Source organism: Hydra vulgaris, chromosome 03 (assembly GCF_038396675.1).
Source record: "Hydra vulgaris chromosome 03, alternate assembly HydraT2T_AEP".
Classification (NCBI taxonomy): Eukaryota; Metazoa; Cnidaria; class Hydrozoa; order Anthoathecata; family Hydridae; genus Hydra; species Hydra vulgaris.
In genome coordinates, this window is record NC_088922.1 from 35,720,737 (window position 1) to 35,740,452 (window position 19,716).

Consider the following 19,716-nt stretch of genomic DNA (forward strand, 5'->3'; position numbering starts at 1 on the left):
TTATTTTTTATCAATAAAGAGACTGTAGTTGTTTACAATAAATGCATAGAACAACAGTCCAAAGTATAAAACAAACAACAGACCAAAATGTCGAATTACTCAACAAAGTTACATAAAGAATACAAAAATGCAAGACAATGTTCCTACTTTAAAGCTATAACAATAATTTAAGGCAAATAGTTAAAAAATTGTAACAAAAGATTGCAAATTTTCTAATTAGAATTTAAAAAAATTTAAAGCAACAACAAAAAGCTTTTCATCAATATTTTTGTTCAATGATTTTGCTTCAACATTTACTAACAACATCATCAAATTTTGTTCAACGATACTTTTCAACATTTTTGTTCAGTGATACTTTTCAACATCATAAAACACCAATCAACAACAAACGTAGTTTTGAAAATAAAAACTTACTTAAATTTTTATTAAATAATTTTACACAAATCAGTTAAGAAAACTAATAAAATAACTATATAATATTTATAAATAGTATATATTGTATAAAAAAACTATAATATAATTACAAACTACAGTATAACATAAATATTATTAGTAATCTAATATACAATTTCTTTATTGATAATCTTTTGTAATCCATTATTTTGGAATTAACACTAAAATGAACGAAGATATACAACAAATATATCACCAAACAAGAACAAAAAATAGATTACAAAATAAAAAGCATGCATACAACAATGTAAGGCCTCAGAATGGAAAAAATACATTAATGCTGGTGTGTAAACCTAATTTTTGTAGCGATTAAGTAATAAACATCTCCTCAGAGTCGTATATATTATTAATGACATTTTGATGAGGATCAGCACTAATAACTAATTTATCCCGTCAGACAAATGTCATCACAACTTATGCTTTACCCCGCGACTTATGCTTAATCCATACTGCAGTATGGATTAAGCATAAGTCGCTACAAATGGCCAAAATCCAACCATTCCCAAATTTGTACAACATCAATATTTTTTGATGATATGATATTAAAGGTGTAGATCTACTATACAACATAAATAAAAATAACTAAATAAATAACTTACCATACCACCGAAAGAAAACATGAAAACAAAATAAGTTAAAATTCTAATAGAAACACAAAAATATTAATAAATTTATTTTTTAGACATATAAAACCAAATAGGTACTTTTAGCATTAATAAACTCAAGACAATCTGAAAGCAGTATACCTTAATAAAATTTCTTTCAAAATCAACAAAACAACAATAGTCTTCAATAAACTCTAACGTTGTCATAGATACCTCATTCAAAATATGTTAGCCAATCAAAAGTGTAAGAAAATGAGCAGCCTTTGCAACCCAAAATTATTACAATAATAAAATAATCTATGATAGCGAGAGAGAAAAAAGAAAACGTTGCACAAAACCATTAAAAATGTAACCTGCATAAATGTAAATATAAGAAATTTTCTGAATAATAATAAAAGACGAAAATTGTGCATGTGAAAATTAAAACAAAGCTGAGTAATGAATGTAAGATAATATAACATAAAAATTCCTTGATAATAGTAATAATATGAAAGTTAGCGGATAAATAATATAATAAAAAAATATTGTAATAAGACTAACTAAATATTGTAATAAGAACAGAAAAAGTTTAGCCAAATGAGTGGTTAAAAAAATTTTTTAGGTGATATAACAATGATATAAGTTGTGATATAAAAACGATGTACGAAGCAGGAAAAAATATTGTTTAGAAGAAAAGTTTTCTCTATGGTTCGAATTAAAAGTAACTTGGAGACCATATCTAAATTGAAATTTTCAAAAAGTAAAGTTTTCTCTACGATCCAAATTAAATGTAGTTTTGAGACCATAACAAAACAACAATGAAAAGACGTCCATCAACAAAACATGTTGAAAAGCGCTAGTTTAAAAGAATTGTTCTATATATATATATATATATATATATATATATATATATATATATATATATATATATATAAACTACAATACAAAAATGTATATATATACTCAATCACACATGATAACCACATATATCTAACATACAAATCTATTTCTACACTCCAACCACATACTATCTATTAAAAGAAAATATTATCTAAATGATTTTATCTAAATTGATTATCTAAAAAGGTTATCTAAATAGATTATCTAAATATATTATCTAAAAGATTTTAAATAAAGATATTTAAAGTCATCCTCATTTACATTACAAAAATATTTGTAAAAAAACAAAAAGCATGCAAAATGATGTAACAGGCTGTAAGTACATAAGGGTGTATAGGTGTAATGTGTAAGTCTGTTTATGTTGTTCAGTAGAGTCTTGTGTAGTTAGTAACCAGCATAAAAGATTTATCTCTGAACTACACCAAGCCAGCTCAGTCAAACTCTAAGAAAACCATGATGGATTTAACACCTATGCATGGATTTATAACTGATCTCTGATTCTAAAAAACTAGCCTAGGCGTCTTCCAGAGACAAACATCTTCTTCCGCGGTGACAGTAACCATGATTTGGAAAATAGTCATGCTCAATGACTGTAACACTAATCCTCACAGGCTAGGCCCAATATTTAAAATTATAAAAATAAAACATTTTACAAATCTTTACCAACAAAATTTTTTATTTACACTAGATGTATTTTAAACAAATAAATTTCTACATTCAAATTAAAAGTAAAATTTTCAAATAAATTAATCTTACTGTTTGGCACTGCCTGTGGAACTAAAAATATACAGGTATGAGTATGAAAAAGCAGTACCCAGAATTTTTCAAACAACTATCTTTTATTACTATTCTTTTGATACTTCAATTAAATTGAGTAACAAAAATCACATCAATTGTTTAAAATTTTATTTTAGAAACAAATTGATCAAGAAAGGTTGCAGTCATTAAAAAACAGTAGTATCTAAAAATAGAAAAAAAACAATTTTTCATGTGTTGACATTAAAAAAGTAAAAAATAAGTATAATAAATTTATACAAATGATATAAATCAGACAAACAAGGTGCAGGGAGCGAATTTCGAAGAACAGTTTTTTTTTTTTTTCGTTTTTACTTCCAACAAGGCTGCAAGCAACCACTATTAAAGTTGGAAGTTACTGGAAAAAAAAAGATAACGTTTATAGAGCAAGATAACGATTAGCAGATGACTTAGAAGATTGCAAATTATATGAATCAGGAAAGCAAGGTGAAGGAAGTGAATTCCAAAAAACTGATGTCCGAGAAAAAAAACTAGGCGAATAAGAATTTTTAGAGCACTTAGGAACAGTCACAGTAAAAGGATAAGGCTTAATTGAATGATTAAGCCTTATCCTATTACTAACACAAGAATGAATTTTAATAGATTTTAGTAACACGAGAATGAATTTTAATAGATGGCACAAGAGGCGCTAACTCTTTGGAGAGAAGCAACATTATGGCGATGTGATAATGGTCGGAGGTTGGCTGCAACTATATACAACTTCAAATTATGTTTACAATGCGTTTTTACACCTTGTCTAAAAGAGAAAGGGCATTATCAGAAGATCTGCTCTAGATATGGCAACAGTATTCTATACAAGAACAGATTAGAGATTTGAGATAATGAATAGAATCTAGAGTAAGAAAGTAGCGAGCACGATAAAGAGATGCAACCTTAGCAGATGCTAATTTTGCAATTGATTTGATATATGATTTCCAAGAAAAATCGGAAGTAAGAATTATCCTCTTCAAGCTCAAATGCCCCCTCCAAGCAATCAAAGTGTGTTGGTTTCTTATCAAGACAAGAATAAATGGTAATACCATCAGCAAACAATGCCACCTTAGATGTGAGAGTATCTGGAAGATTGGTAATGTAAATTAAAAAAGTATAAGGCCAATGAAAGAACCTTGAGGAACCCCTGAAGTTACAGGGTATGAAGAAATGTGCTGTCCATCAAAGACAACTCTTTTACTACAATTAGTAAGGAAGGATTCAATAATCTTAAAGATGTTCCCTGATACACCGTAACAAGAGAGCTTATAGAGAAGACCAGCATGCCTTTATCAAAACGTTATCAAAAGCTTTAGAAATCTCATAAGCGATAGCCTTAACCTCTCCACATCTATATAATGCACAATAAAATCTATTGCTTATTACTGTAAGCAAATCAGCTGTAGAACAAGGAGATCGAAATCGATATTAATGATCAGAAATGAGATGAGAGGTTAAGTGTTTGTTAATTAAAGACTTAAAAACCTTGCTTATGATAGGAAGAAGCCTAATAGGACAAGAGTTAGTCGAGTCAGATTGCTCTCCAGAGTTTTTGAAAATAGGGATAACAGCAGGCTAGAAAACTAAACTCTGATAGGCACTTGTGAAATTGTTTTGAAAGTATAGACAAGAACTCTGGAGAACACTTCTGCAAGACTACAACAGGTATGTTGTCCAGACCACAAGCTGTATAAGAGTCTAAGGAAATCACTTTAGATACAGAAGCTGAAGTGACATGAATATTGAATACTGAAGTGACATAAATATTGAGCAATGGATCAACCTGTTTGTCAGCTTTATCAGGTAGAACGCAACTAGAGGAATAAAGAAATGATTTTGATAAAAAGTTCTAAGCAAAAAATTTAGCTTTATCTTAAGGTGAGGTGAAATTGGTGTTCAAGAAAAAAAAACTAGAAAAATATGATTTTTTTGACCACTTTGGAACAGTCACAGTATTAGGTAAAGATTTAATTGAATTATGAGTAACGCGAGAATGAATTTTAGTAGATGGCACAAGAGATGATAGCTCTTTAGAGCAGCGCCTATTATAGTATTTATAGAAAAGGGAAAGAGAAGCAACATGATGTGACAATTGTTACAGGCTGGGTGCAAGAGAAGGTTTAACTATGTTTACAAAGCGGATCATTCAAAGATCCGCTCCAGATACGGCAAAAGTGTTCCATACAAAGAAGGATTTGAGATTTATAGAGATATAGAATAGAATCTGGAGTAAGAAAGTGGCAAGCAGGATAAAGAATTGAAACCTTAGCGGATGCTAATTTTGCAATAAATTATATATATGGTTTCCTAAAAAGATTGGAAGAGTTAATCCTAGAAGATAAAATGTAAATTACTCATCAAGTACATTACCATTCATTCAGGAAGATCTAGATTGTTATGATAAAGATTGGTTAAAAAAAATTTGGAGTTTTATCTGAGATAAAAATGAGTGAGTTTTATTTGAGATAAAGTTCACCAGCTACTGAGAGTCCCATGCTGTAGCAGAAGTGATATCCATCAGGTAAGATATCATCAGTGAATAGTGCCACCTTAGATTTATGAATTTCTTGGAGATTGTTAATGCAAATTAAAAAAAGCTTAGGGCCAAGGATAGAACCTTGAGGAACCACTGAAGATAAAGGAAATGAAGAAAAGTGGTGTCTGTCAAGGACAGCTTTTATACCACAATTAATAAGGAAAGATTCAAAATCTTAAGGATGTTACCTGATACACTTTAAGAAAAGAGCTTATGGAGAAGATCAGCATGCCAAACTTTATAAAACTTTATCAAAACTTTATCTTTTCAACTCTTTAATTATAAATTAAAAAAACTTTATCTTTAATTTAAGATCAAATTTGATGTGCTTGGCCAATAAAAAATGTTTGCTTTTAAAAAATCGGACAATTTGTTGTTCTTTCTGTGTAGTATATCTGTTTTTTTACCTTGTTTTTCAACATTTTTGCTTTATAATTTATGGCACTTAAAATCATCTTTGCTGAACTTGTGAGAATATTTTGGATGTAAACAAAAAGAATATTTTGGAGAATAATTGGATATAAGAAAATAAGAACTGAAATAACAGATTTAAACAATAATTTATGTTAAAAAATGACCAAAATCAGCTTTTCTATAAAATTAAAGTTTTATCATTATTAAAACTTAATTTTCTTAATTTTTATTATATACAAAGGTAATAGATAATTCTTAATTTATAAAAGTATTTGAATATGTATTTATAAATGTAAGAAATGCATTAAATAAATGCAATTTTAACAAATTTAAACTGATTTTTATGGAGCTAGGGCTTTTACCTTCGACTTCCTTTGTGAAGCCAATTCTATTTTTAAACAGAGTTTATATCATTATATAATAAAATTTTATATTATATAAGAAGTTAGTTGCCCTAACTTGCTCCATTTTGAAATAATGTGGTTTTAAATAGCTCAGTTTATAAAAATAAATGCATGCAAAAGTTTTTTTTTTTTTTTTTTACTATTTTATAAAAAGAATATAAAGTTTACTAAACATCAACTTTATTTAGTTATTAAGGACAGAATTTTGATTGATAGAAATGAATTACTTCAAAATTTACTTTTTAATTACATTTTTTTAACAAAAAAATTATTCTTTCTCCCCCCTTTCATAACCAATCTTAAATTGAAGGTAGACAGCAATGTATACTAAAGCCATTTTAACAGCATCAGTTAAACTAGACTCAGTTAAACTAGAATATTTTCGAAGAATCAAATATTTCACCTTCCTTTTGTGTTAGTTGGCTTTGACAGTTCATGCAAGTATGACCAATATGAAGCTCACAAAAGTCTGAATCATATTGTAAAAGTAGTTTTGAGTGCTCAATTTTGGTTTTTTTCTAAAACTTGTTGAACCGAATAAAATAAGCACCACCAGCACCTTCACGCAACTTACTAAATGCTTTTTCAATAGGATCATATGTAAGTCACCAAGTTTTACAAATTCGTGAGGTGTACTTAGCAAATATTTTGCTAACTCAACTGTTTCTTTTAAGGTATGGACTATTGCTTCAGATATTTCAACAGTCAGTGTTTTAATTCTTTTTTTTCCATCATATCAATCCATATCTTTACAGATTTGTGATAATGAAAGTATCTGTTGCTGACGAAGATCTGGTCTGGTGATTCAATGACAGAGCGCAATGGGTCTCCTAATTAAATGTGAAAGAGTCACAAGTGTCTTACTTTCTAAGTTGTAAAGGTTCTTAAGATCATCCCACCTTGCAATTAAATTATCATCATTGTTCTTAAACTGAATTCTTGAGTTTTTTCAGTGATCTAATTATTTCTTATGTATTTCCATATATGAACATAATCGTAAAGTAAAAAAATATTATTTTTAGTCAGCCATGGTTCCTCTTCAAAAGTTTCAAAGAGAGAGAAAAACTTTACATTGACTTTACTATTGTTACATATAATCACAACACATCTTCCATTTGCATTTGAAATTGATCCAAGTATAGAATCAACTACTTCGTACTGAAAATCTGAATCAAGACAACATACTGGAATCATGCATACTATAAAAGTGGATCCACCAAAAAGACATTTAATCATAACAGCTAATATTGTTTTTGCTAATTGATTAATTAATTGACTGGTTGATTAACAGGTTTCCCAAAAAGTTCTCCACTGTGATAAGTTAATGAAGCTTTAACATATACTTCATCAACTATTAAAATGCACTGTCGTTGTCAGTTTGTAAGTTTGCAAAGAACATGCAAAATAAATTCATCATCATTTAATTATGAAGCTTTTGATGTCAATTTTTGTAGAGTAGAAACACTGGGAAATAGAAAAATATTCAAAAGCTCGTATTTGAAGAATATAGTGTATCACCGATACTCAAAATTTTCATAGAAGATAAACTTTCTACAATAACTTGTTTTTTTATCAATAACTCAATATTAGTCAAATACCTTAGAGTTTCAGCCAAATTCGACCATTTGTCTATAATAGTTACATGATTTTTAGACAAACTTGTAACATAACATAAGCATCCACAATGATACATCTCATTTTTTTTTTATATTTGCCCCAAATTTGGTTTCTTGTGTATTTGCATTTTGAAAATTTTATTTTTTTGAACACCCCTAATTACCACCAAACTCACACTTTAGTCCATTCAATATGTTGCGCCTTCTATTAAGCAATACAAATAATGCAAATAAAGCCATAGTCATTTATTTTTCAAAATTTTTAAGAATAGCATTAATGCATAAAAACCAAAGTTTTTGAGAATTAAAAAAATTTCTTAGCAAATGAATTAAAAGTATTTACCTTATATTTTAATATTTTTTAATTTTTGATATTGTTTTTATTGTACATACAGTTTAATAATGGAGAGGATGTTCAAAACAAAACAAAAAACAGTTTTATTTAATATAAAAAATTATTCTTATATATTTAATATTACTTATTCATCAATTTAAATGGCTTATTAAATTTATTATTTATTAACACTTTTAATTTTAATCCAAATCCTCTAGGTTTGTTTAACCTCTTCATCCCTAAAAAATGATATCAATTATATTTTGATTTTTTACCCATAACTTTATATTGAATAAAATTAGAAAATACTAAATTGTTAAATATTGTTAAATATTAATTTAAAAAAAGAAAACTCTTTTGTTTTGTTAGCTCCATACTTAGAGTTACCAGGGACACTCAGTTATAGCAACTTAGCATTATATCGTTTAAAAACAAAAGAAATGCCAAAGTACTTTGCTTGGTTAACAGGTAACTTTGTTGAAAGTTTGAATAACCGTGGAATAATTTTTGACCATCTATAATTCTTGTCCTTTGTCTTTTTTTTTTTAGCTTCTGGTGTATACTTTGGAGAATTAGATTTCTATAAAGCTGAAATTAAGAGTAATGTTACTAAAAAAAGTAGAATCCTATTGTATCTTTTCTAAATGTATTTTTAATAAGGGACTGTGACATGATGGTAACTTTATTTACATAATTAGGAAGATTGACACTGTAATAAGTTTAATTACATAATTATGGAGATGGCCACTGTAGTACCCTAAATAATATTGTGTTAGTTAATTTCTGGTTAAATTGTTTACTTTAAATAAATGTAACATTTTTATGTTGTTTGATATATTTTGTTAATGTGTTTGTGTGTGTATATATATATATATATATATATATATATATATATATATATATATATATATATATATATATATATATATATATATTTATATATATGTTTGTTATTCACCTCCTCAAGGCCGAGAAGGCCACTACAGATGACTATTTAATAGTGGTTATAACCCTCTCTCAACTCTATAACTCCGGAACACGGACCTTGATAAACAAGGCACTGCGCGAAGAAACAAATTGAGCGCGGTACTACCTGGGGCGTGATGGGGATCAAACTCGAAACCTCTCGCTTTACCACAACACCACTACCGCTACACCACTATATATATATATATATATATATATATATATATATATATATATATATATATATATATATATATATATATATATATATGATATATGTATATATAAATACATATGATATATGTATATATAATTTTCAACAATGAAGATATAAGTATATGTATATATAAATATCTTCATTGTTGAAAAAAAAATTTTACTTTTTGGACACCAATCTTTTATATAAAAATTTAACAAAACTGATTTAAAATCTTTTCTTATGCCACAAATGAAAAAAGAAAAAAACAACATTTGTCAAAATGCTGTTTTTATCAAGGTCTTCTTCAATAAAGTCACTGTTTTAATGCCATGTCGCACATGGATGGTGTCCCTGTTTGTACTTTTAGTGTGCATTGTCGAGGCCACATTAGAAGCCCTTTGTTATAGTTTAGGGTTTATTAATAGTAATAAGGCTTTTTTTTATTTTTTTAATTGTTATATTAATTAATATAAATTTTATAATTATTATATTAATTAATTACTTGGACTATTAAATAGTGTAATGAGTACTATCTGTGCTTTGACTTAAGTTCTTAAACAAATCTAAAAATGAATAAATTACGAAAGACTATAAAACACAAAAAACCATCGTCATCACCAAGTTCTCTAAATCTATCATTCACTAATATTGGTGGTCTTTGAAGTAACTTTTCTTCTGTTGAGTCTTATCTCTTGCAAAGTTCACCAGACCTACTTGCTCTTTGTGAGACTAATTTGAGTTTAGCAGTCTTATCTTTTGATTTTAGTGTTGATGGCTATCTTCTTGCTTGGCCTGGGTATTTACATCGTAAGAATTCACCCGTTTCTTGGGAAACTAGGTTTAAATTCACAGACTATTCTTTTATGTGTTTACATTTAGCACCACTTCACTCTATCACCTTGCTCTTTTGTTCTATATCACTCTCCTTCATCTCATGACTGCACTCTTTTTGATGTTATTTCTGATCAAATTGACCAAGCCCATATTGTTGTTGTTGACAATATTCAGCCAATATTGTTGTTGTTGGTGACTTTAATACTCATCACACTGAATGGCTTGGCTCTAATGTCAGTGACTCTGCAGGTGTTAAGACCCACAAATTTTGCATTTCTCAATCTCTAACACAACTAATCAACTTTCCAGACAATCCAATTCATTCATCTTTTTTACTCAACTTGTGTCTTATTTCTAATCTGAGTCAGTGCTTAGTTTCTCCACATTCACCCTTAGGTGTTTCTGATCACGGTTTGATCTCTCTAAAGCTATTATCTCATTTTTCTACATCACCAGAGTCTCTCTGTCATTGCACTTCTTACAACTACCTTAAAGCTGACTGGAACTTTTTCCATCATTTTCTTTGTGATGCCCCTTGAGTAGAAATTTTTTGTCTTCCTGTTGACAAATATGCTTTTTATGTAACTTCTTGGATTTAGGCTGGTATGGAATTTTTTTTTTATTTTTGACAATTTCAAGTCAAGCCTCACTCTTCTCTATGGTTTTCCTCTCATTGTGCTGCTGCAATTTCCAATCATAACCATTACTTCCATATCTATCAGCAAAACAATTCTTCAGAAAACAGACTCTTTTTACAATTGCTTGAAACCATTGTTAAAAGTTTTTATCTAACACCAAAGCCCACTATTCTCAGGTCAAGAAATTTTATAATTTATCTAAAAAATTAGGCTCTCGAGACTTCTGGAAAATCTTTGACAATGTCTGTAATAAGACGCAGTCAAAGCTTGACATTTGCATCGCTACAGCTTATGTATCTAAAGCTATTTCCTACTTACACTCTTCTACGGCTTATGGTTTCAACAACATACCTGTAATAGTTTTGCAGAAGTGTTCTCCAAAGTTGTCATCTATACTTTTAAAACTATTTAACAAATGCTTATCAAAGTTTTTCAGCATGCTGGAAAATTTGAAGAGGGATCTGATTTGTCTAATTACCGTCCCATTAGTCTTCTTACTATCATAAGTAAGGTTTTTTTTGAGTCTTAACAACAGGGTTGGTACCCAAAAACCCAAACCCAAAAATCTAAACCCAAAAACCCAACTTGATAGGTTTTTGGTCTTTTTTATTTTTTTTATTCATAAATCAATTTCCATTAACTCACAAGATTTGATGCTGCTCAATAATTGCTCTAATAACAAAATATGAAGTCATAAATGATAGTATAAATATATGATAATAAATAAATGATAGTATAAAATAAAGTCATAGATGAGAAAAATCTTTCAATGGATCCAGAACTAACTGGACAAGTGTGCAACTTCTATAAAATTTTGCAAAATTTGCAGGCAATTTGGAAGACTTGCATTCCTTCATTTCTATAATTCTCTACCAATTTTTTGCTGATGTTGTGCTTTTTACACCATCGTTGAATAAATATGTTAGGAAACAATTTGCATCTTTAGTTTAAATGCATAGTAGCCTAGCATAAATTCAGGATAGACTTCATTCAACCATTCCTCAGCTTCTTCTTCTTGACTTCTATCCGATGTTCTTCCTAAGTAAATAAGTAAAGTTAGAAGAGTAGTAAACTTAAATAAAAACTTTGTTTTTATTTTTTTACAATTATTTAGTTACCTTCATATTTTGGATCTGTTAAATTGGCCAGAAAATGACATGGAACAATTGCTTTCTTAAACCTCTTTAAAATACTATCTTTGTACAAAGCCAATTTTTCATTATGTAGGAGGCTTTGCCTAATCTTAACTGCCTCAGACAAAGCTGTATCGTCTGCCTGCAACTACAGTAGACACAATAATTTTGTTAATAGTTATGTAAATAAAGTTAATGATGGCATGGTGCTTAGTATAAATAGTTTTAATATACTTATTATAATTAAATTTAATACATCCAGTTACTAACTAACAGTAATTTATTACTAACTAATTTTATTAACCTTATCTAACACAACACCAACAATTTTCAGTTGTGCATATAAATTTATTGCTTCTCTCTGTATTGACAGATTGTCAATTAGGCTTCCTATCGAAGGATCAATCGATTCCATATGCTCACCTTTAATGTCAACGTACAGAGAATGATTAGAAATGTATGTCTGTAAACAATCTAGTTGGGAGTTCCAGCGAGTATCATTGGGTAGCTGTGGCATCAGTTCACCTTTTTCTAATAATCATCCCTATAATACATTTGTTTAAGAAAATTTAACAAAGAAATATTAAAAAATAATTTTGTTAAAATAAAGCTAAGATCTCTTTAGCCATAGCTTTTGTATTTCATAGTATTGTATTACAGAATATGATCAATAAGTAAATAACAATCTAGAATTTAATACATATGTGTGGTTGGTGATGATTATGAAAATATTTATGAATTGCTATACTATGCTTTACTATAGACTTTGGAGAGACTTCCTTTTCAACCAAATTTTAAAAAATGAGCAGAGCAACCATATGTTATCAACTTAGGGGCTTCAGCCTGCAAAAGTTTTCTCATTTTAGACATTTTATTTTTGTTGTCAATGCACACTGCAAGTGCCTAAATAAAAAATGAAATGTGTATATATATATACACACACACACACACACACACACACACACACACACACACACACACACACACATTAAACAAAACAGTTAAACATTAACACTTACATCTTTATTAAATGTTTCTTTAGCAATTTTGATTGCATCCTTAGCAGCTTGAACATAATATTCTTCTGTTTTTGATTGGCTTCCAGTGTCAATTGCAGAAATGAGATAGGGTTTATTTCCATTATGGATGCTATGAGCATTTATAGGATCATTACTGAATGTACTTCAACCATCTTGAATTAGAGTAACAGCACAATCATCAGCAAGATCATTTTTCATTAAATTGATTACTTCTTCATTTATCTTTACTAAGAGTTCTGAAGATATCTGTTTTCTATTTGGTGGCTCATTTCCAGGTCTAAGTTTTTTAAGCAGCTTGGTAAATTCAAGATTTTCTACTACGTTGAATGATATATTTACTGAAAGAAAAAATCTTGTAAATTTAGTTCAATTTGTTACTACATCAACTTGTTGTTGTAGTAACAAATTTAGAAATAGATGTTTGCCGTTGCATCGTCATTGCAGTTGACTGAACAATTGGCGAATAAGAAAAATCATTAATAAAACTTAAACAATCTTTCTCATTATCATCGGACAGGTTAGACTTATTTGATGCTGCAGATGTAGATGGCCTTGACTCTAAAACTGATATATCACTTAATACTTCAGCGGAATTATTAGCGCTTCCTTTATTCTTTCTTCTGCATTTATCCAAATGGGTCTTAACTCTCTATTTTTTTAATTATGCTGACTTTGCAATAATTATATATAACTCTATTTGGTTGATCACTTAATATGGTCACTTCATTCCACTCACTAGCCTTATTTCTCCCCCCTGAATGATAATTTGGCATGTTGAAGACGTATAATCTACTTATATTTTAAATTTAACTAAAAAGATAACTAAAAATAGATTTATATTATAAAAAAATGCAATCTGATTATTAATTAAGCTTTTATATAAGAAAATATATGTGTAAAAAGTGAAAAATAGCTTTATTGTATATTATAAACTATAAATTAATAAAACTTTGTTACTAAAGGTTTATATCAAACTTTAGCAAAAACCCAAAAACCCACTCAAAAACCCAGTTGGGTTGGGTTTTTGCTCAAAAATTGGGTTTTTGCCAACCCTGATTAACAAACACTTAATCTCTTCTTGAACCTAATAACTTACTTTCTGATCATCAATATGGATTTTGATCTTCTCGTTCTACAGCTGATTTGTTAACGGTTATAACCGATAGGTTTAATTGTCCATTAGATAGATGTGGAAAGATTAAGGCTATTGTTTTCGACATTTCTAAAGCCTTAAATAAAGTTTGACACACTGGTCTTCTCCATAAGCTCACTTCTTACAATGTATCAGGTAACATCTTTAAGATTATTGAATTCTTACTTACCAATCATAGTATAAATGTTGTCCTTGATGGACAGCACTCTTTTTCATTTCCTGTAACTTAAGGGGTTCCTTAAGGTACTCTCCTTGGCCTATAGTTTTTTTAATTTACATTAACAATATCCCAGAAATTCTAAAGTGGCATTGTTCGCTGATGATACTACCATTAGTTTTTGAGAAGCCGCTCTCTGATTGTTTTTTTTTTCAGCTAACAATTATTGCAATAAAGTAGATCTTGCTTTATTTAAGAGAATTAACTAGGATTAATTCTTACTTCTGATCTTTCTTGGATACCGTATATCAAATTTCTTGCAAAATTAGCATCTGCTAGGTTGCATCTCTTTATCGTGCTCGCCACATTTTTACTCCAGATTCTATTCTTTATCTCTATAAATTTTAAACCCATCCTTGTACGGAAAACTGTTGCCAATCAAAACTGTGGAGCAGATTTTCAAATGATGTCTTTTCTCATTTAGACAAGATGCAAAAACGCATTGTAAACTTAGTTGGACCTGCTCTTGCACCCAACCTTTAACTATTGTCCCATTGTCGTAATGTTGCTTCTTTTTTTTTCTAAATACTTTTCTAAATATTTCTAAATTTCTTTTTATAAATACTGTTCTATAGAGCTAGCATCTCTTGTGCCATCTAATAAAGTTCATTCTAGTGTAATTTGTCATTCAATTAAGTCTAATTCTTTTACTGTTACTGTTTCAAAGTGCTCAAAATATTCATATTCATCTAGTGTTTTTCTTTGAACATCAGTTCTTTGGAATTAATAATAACAGACAATTTAAAAGATTGCAAGTTATATGAATCAGGAAAACAAGATAAAGGCTCTCCTTTTATCTTGTTTTCCTGATTCATATAACTTGCAATCTTTTAAATTGTCTGTTATTTGTTATCTTGCTTAATAAACTTCATCTTTTCTCTTCTAGTAACTTCCAACTCTAGTAGTGGTTGCTTGCAGCCTTGTTGGAAGTAAAGATGTTTAAAAAAAAAATGTAAAAAAAAAAATATGTTTATATATATCGACGGTTGACAAGTAAAACTCATTAAGTACAGTTTTGTGGGAAATTGACTTTTATACACTATGATGCCCAAATATTAACAACATATTGCAATCCGAAATAGTAGTATTTTATCGAGAGATATCATTAGATGCTGTTTTGCAAGTTATTACAGCAGGTAAAACTAACTAAAACTTAATTATCTCAAATTAGCTGCAGTGTCACTTAATGAGTTTTACTTGTCAATAGACGATATATATATATAAAATGTTTATATATACTAATGTAAAATTATTTATTACTCTTTTGTCACAAACATTGCAAAATTCAATGGTAATTTAATTGTATTCTTATTTTTTAACACTCAGTTTTCTTAACTATATACATAAAGGACAACAGAAAATAAGAATGAACTGCCTGTATCTATTTCAATATCAGAGTTTCATTGTATCTTGCTGTATGAAAATAGGTATTTTTAAAATAATTAACATAGTTGCAGCGTAGTTGCAGCATAGTTGCTTAGGGGGCATCCATAAAGTACTTAACCAGTAAAATCACTAATTTAGGCCCCTTCATCCCTATTCTATTCAATTGGATGCTTTCAAGGGTTTTCCTTCCACATCCACCCACTGCGTGAGGATGCCTTTTTTATTACAAAATCAACCCTTTCCCTAACGGATAATTTTTTAAAAACATTTAAGGCAAGAAAATTATTATTTTATTTGGCATATCTATGTTACATAATCTTATTTTATATACTGATTATTTAAACTCGTAAAATTCTATTTTTTTTTTTAAATCAAAAAAAAAATTGGAACTAGTCAGATAGTCAAACTCCATATGTAACTGGTCTTTTTGACACCCCCTCCCCCTTTTACGCATCTGTATGTTTTGGGTAACTCCCTTCCCCCCATATCTTCATACATACTTTATGGAAGATCCCTAAGTATATATGCAATTTACATTATATATTGTAATATCACACACATACACACACACACATACACACACACACACACACACACACATGTTTCTTGTTCTGATATTTCAATTTGTTTTGCACAGACCATCATCAGAGGTAAAATATAAAAAAACATAAAAATATTATCTAGAATGTCACAGAAAGTATTAAAAAAGCTTGAAAAGAATTTCATGTTGTGTATTGTGGAGGTCTTATAAGAAACCTTTTGTTATACTTTTTAGTTGATTAGCAGAAATGAGGCAACTTCATAGATTTTTTACTTAGGGTATCATGCACTAACTATAGTATATACAATTTCTGTTATAATTTAAAAAATGACTAAAGCACCAAGAAATATTAAACATCAAATTTTTTCAATCTTTACAAAGTTGAAACAGCCAAATTTAAATATCAATGTTTTAACTTTCAGTCTCAGTGTTGATTACTATTAAAATTTATTTTGCAAAGGCGTCAATATTCACATGTTTGCCATGAGTGTATACTTGCATATGACTTGATTTATTTGTTGTGAAATTTAAATTATTATTAAAATTTAAAAATTTAAGAAGTGACTATTCTTTTATGTGCTTTTATTTTTCTTCACTTCGTTTTTTTGTTTTTCTTCACTTCATTTGTTTGTTTTTCTTCACTTCATTTGTTTGTTTTTCTTCACTTCATTTGTTTGTTTTTCTTCACTTCATTTGTTTGTTTTTCTTCACTTCATTTGTTTGTTTTTCTTCACTTCATTTTTTTGTTTTTCTTCACTTCATTTTTTTTTTGTTTTTTTTCACTTTTTTTATGTTTCTTATTTTTTTTTATCATTTTTTTTTTCTCAAGACTACACTCTATTCAGTTTTATTTCTGATCAAGTTGACTAAACCTTTTTCTTTTTATCAATAGACTAATATTGTTCCCATCAATATTCTTGACTTTAATGCTTATCACATTTAATGGTTTAGCTTTAGTACCACTGATCCTGCTGGGTCAGTACTAAAGCTCAAAGGTTTTGTCTTTCTTAATCTTTTACTCAGATAGTTTACTTAATGTTTTGTTTTCCACACAACTCTAATCATTTATCTAACTTGTTTTTTTCTCTAAACATAGCTTGTGCTCAATTTCTTCTTTTTCTTCTTTTGGTGTTGCAAACCATGCTATGATCTCACTAAAGCTCATACCTCTTTTTTATCAGACTCGCTTATCTTTGCACTGACTCACCTAATATTACTATGTTGATAATGTAATGTAATCTTCTGGATTCAAGCTTTACTCTCATGATTTTCTCATTTTTCTGCAACTGCTAGTTCTAGTTGTAATCATTTATTTTTTTACATGAACACAAGTCTTGAAAACAAGCATTATTTTATAAATGCAAAAAATGCAAAAATCAGGTACTCTGGTACAGGTACTTAATCTTTATCTTATAGGATAAGATTCTAGGGACCTTTGGAAAATCTTTAACAAAGGAAAGTCTAACATTTCATCTCTAGTACAAGGTGGTGCAAAAGTAGTATCATTATTTGAATTGGCTGTCATTTTGTCATAAATGTAAAAGCTTTTAAGTCTTGCAATGGTTCGTATTTGTTGTGGTAAACACTAGATTTTAAAAAACCCTAAAGGAAGAAGTCTGGTGCTGTTAAATCTGGCAATCTAGACTACCAGTTCAAATCTTCAAAAATATGGTATTATTCAACCTGGAAATTGGTGTCTCAAAACCCCCATGATTACCCAAGCTGTGTTAGCGGTTGCTCTGTCCTGGCGTAATGGCGGCGCCATCAGCATTTTTACAAAGGATCAACAAATTTTTTTACTGCAAATGCCCCATCAAACAGTCACTTTGAGGGGATGCAATGGATGCAAATGGATCTTTTTGCATTACATGTGAATTCTCTTTGTCCCAAAAATGCAAATTTTTTTCGTTAAAATTAAATGAAAATGAGCTTCATTGCTCATTATGATTTTTAATACTCATCATCCTCTTCTTGCACCGAATTCGACAGAGTTTGGCAGTAAGTTAACCTGACAGATGGTCAGCAAGCAGCAATTCCTGAACAGTTTGCACTATGTAGGGGAACAATAGGCACGTTTCTGAAATATTTGTAATTGTTCGTTAGTAGTTTTCACTGAAGTCTAATTAAAATCAATATATAGTTTTATTCTTTCTTTGTGACATCATTTACAACATTTGAACTGTTGATGGCATTTTTCAATTAATGGAAATTTTAATTAGCTTCCCAAAATGAAGGACCCTGTTTCAGGAATAAGCAATCGGCAAAGGAGCTGTAAAAGTAGTGTCTGTAGTTCTGAACCAAGCAGATCAAACAATTTTGTTTTATTTTGAAATAAAGGCTCAATATGCCTCCCAAAATTGATCCTGATTGTAGCACAAGCCATCATTAAATGGATATTAAATAAATTTTTTCTGTAGCTTTTTTGTAAACATTACTTGCATTTTTGCTTGCTAAAGCAAAAAAAACATCTTTGGAAAAATAAATTGAACAATTTTCAATTCTCTAAAATTATGGGCTGTAGCCATTGTTTTATGATAGTTGTTGCGTTCGGATGTAATAAGTTTTTGTAAATTTCAAATTAAAATCGTTTATTGGACTGTCAGCAGCATTAAGACACTTGAATATTGTACATAAATGTGAGTCATTAAAAGCAATTTACCACTTACAGGAAGTTTTCCACAGAACAAAAATTGATCACAAAAATTCAAGATTCCATTCCATTTTGCTGAAAATTTCCTGTAAGTAGAAATCCACTTAACACTGAAAATTAATCAAGTTTTTGACACACCAATTATCAATTATACTTCATCAGTTAATTGCTTATTTTATCCATTAATGTTATATTAGAATATACAAAAATTAAAAAAAAAAAAATGTGTGACCTTTTTGATGTATTTAGATTTGTGACTATATGTATTTTAAATAATGAAGAAGACTTTTCAGAGGTCATACCTATTAAGGTGAGCATTTATTCTATTATTTTATTTAAAAAACAATTATTTATGTACAAATTAATTTTAATAAAACATTTTGAAATATATATATTTGTTATTTTTTAGCATTTCTATTTATGTTTTGAGCTAATATTAGGAGATTTAAAGACCCTGAATGTTAGTTAGGTGAAGGGTAATTAAGTAAAGATTAGTTAAGTGAAGGTTAGCAAAATGAAAATTAGTTAAATGAAGGTTGGTTAGTTGAAGGTTAGTAAAATCTGTTTAAACCTTTCTCTGTGGGCTTTCATTGCTCAATATACTTCAAGCACTGCAGATTACCTGCATCAAATATATTAAACAAAATGCAACAAAAATATTAATCTATCTCTGTTGCATAGAATTTTTGCTAGTGAGCAACGACTATCTTATTACATAGACATTTTTTAAAGGTACAAACATATGCGCAACATCAAAACATATGCACAACATCAAAACACCCTTATGCATAGCCTTATGCAAAAATCTTGTGGCAAAACTTTTTTTGAACTATCATAATTAAATATCTTTGTTTGATCTCATCCTTTATATTTTCTATTTATTAATTTTTATTATTAATTTTTTAATTTTTGTGTGAACTTATGCGTTAGAA

General features: G+C 28.9%; 1 protein-coding gene across 6 annotated transcripts in view; it reads left to right on the forward strand.

Annotated features, from left to right (window-relative positions):
- Positions 1–19,716, forward strand: part of LOC100200303 (vacuolar protein sorting-associated protein 18 homolog) — a 108,388-nt gene that overhangs the window by 41,513 nt on the left and 47,159 nt on the right. For all 6 annotated transcript variants that reach the window (XM_065793044.1, XM_065793042.1, XM_065793046.1 and 3 more), the window contains exons 11-14: positions 8,397–8,495; positions 8,577–8,658; positions 15,557–15,634; positions 19,034–19,094. In XM_065793044.1, the coding sequence (XP_065649116.1) occupies positions 8,397–8,495; positions 8,577–8,658; positions 15,557–15,634; positions 19,034–19,094 (320 nt within the window). The remainder of the gene's footprint in view (positions 1–8,396; positions 8,496–8,576; positions 8,659–15,556; positions 15,635–19,033; positions 19,095–19,716) is intronic.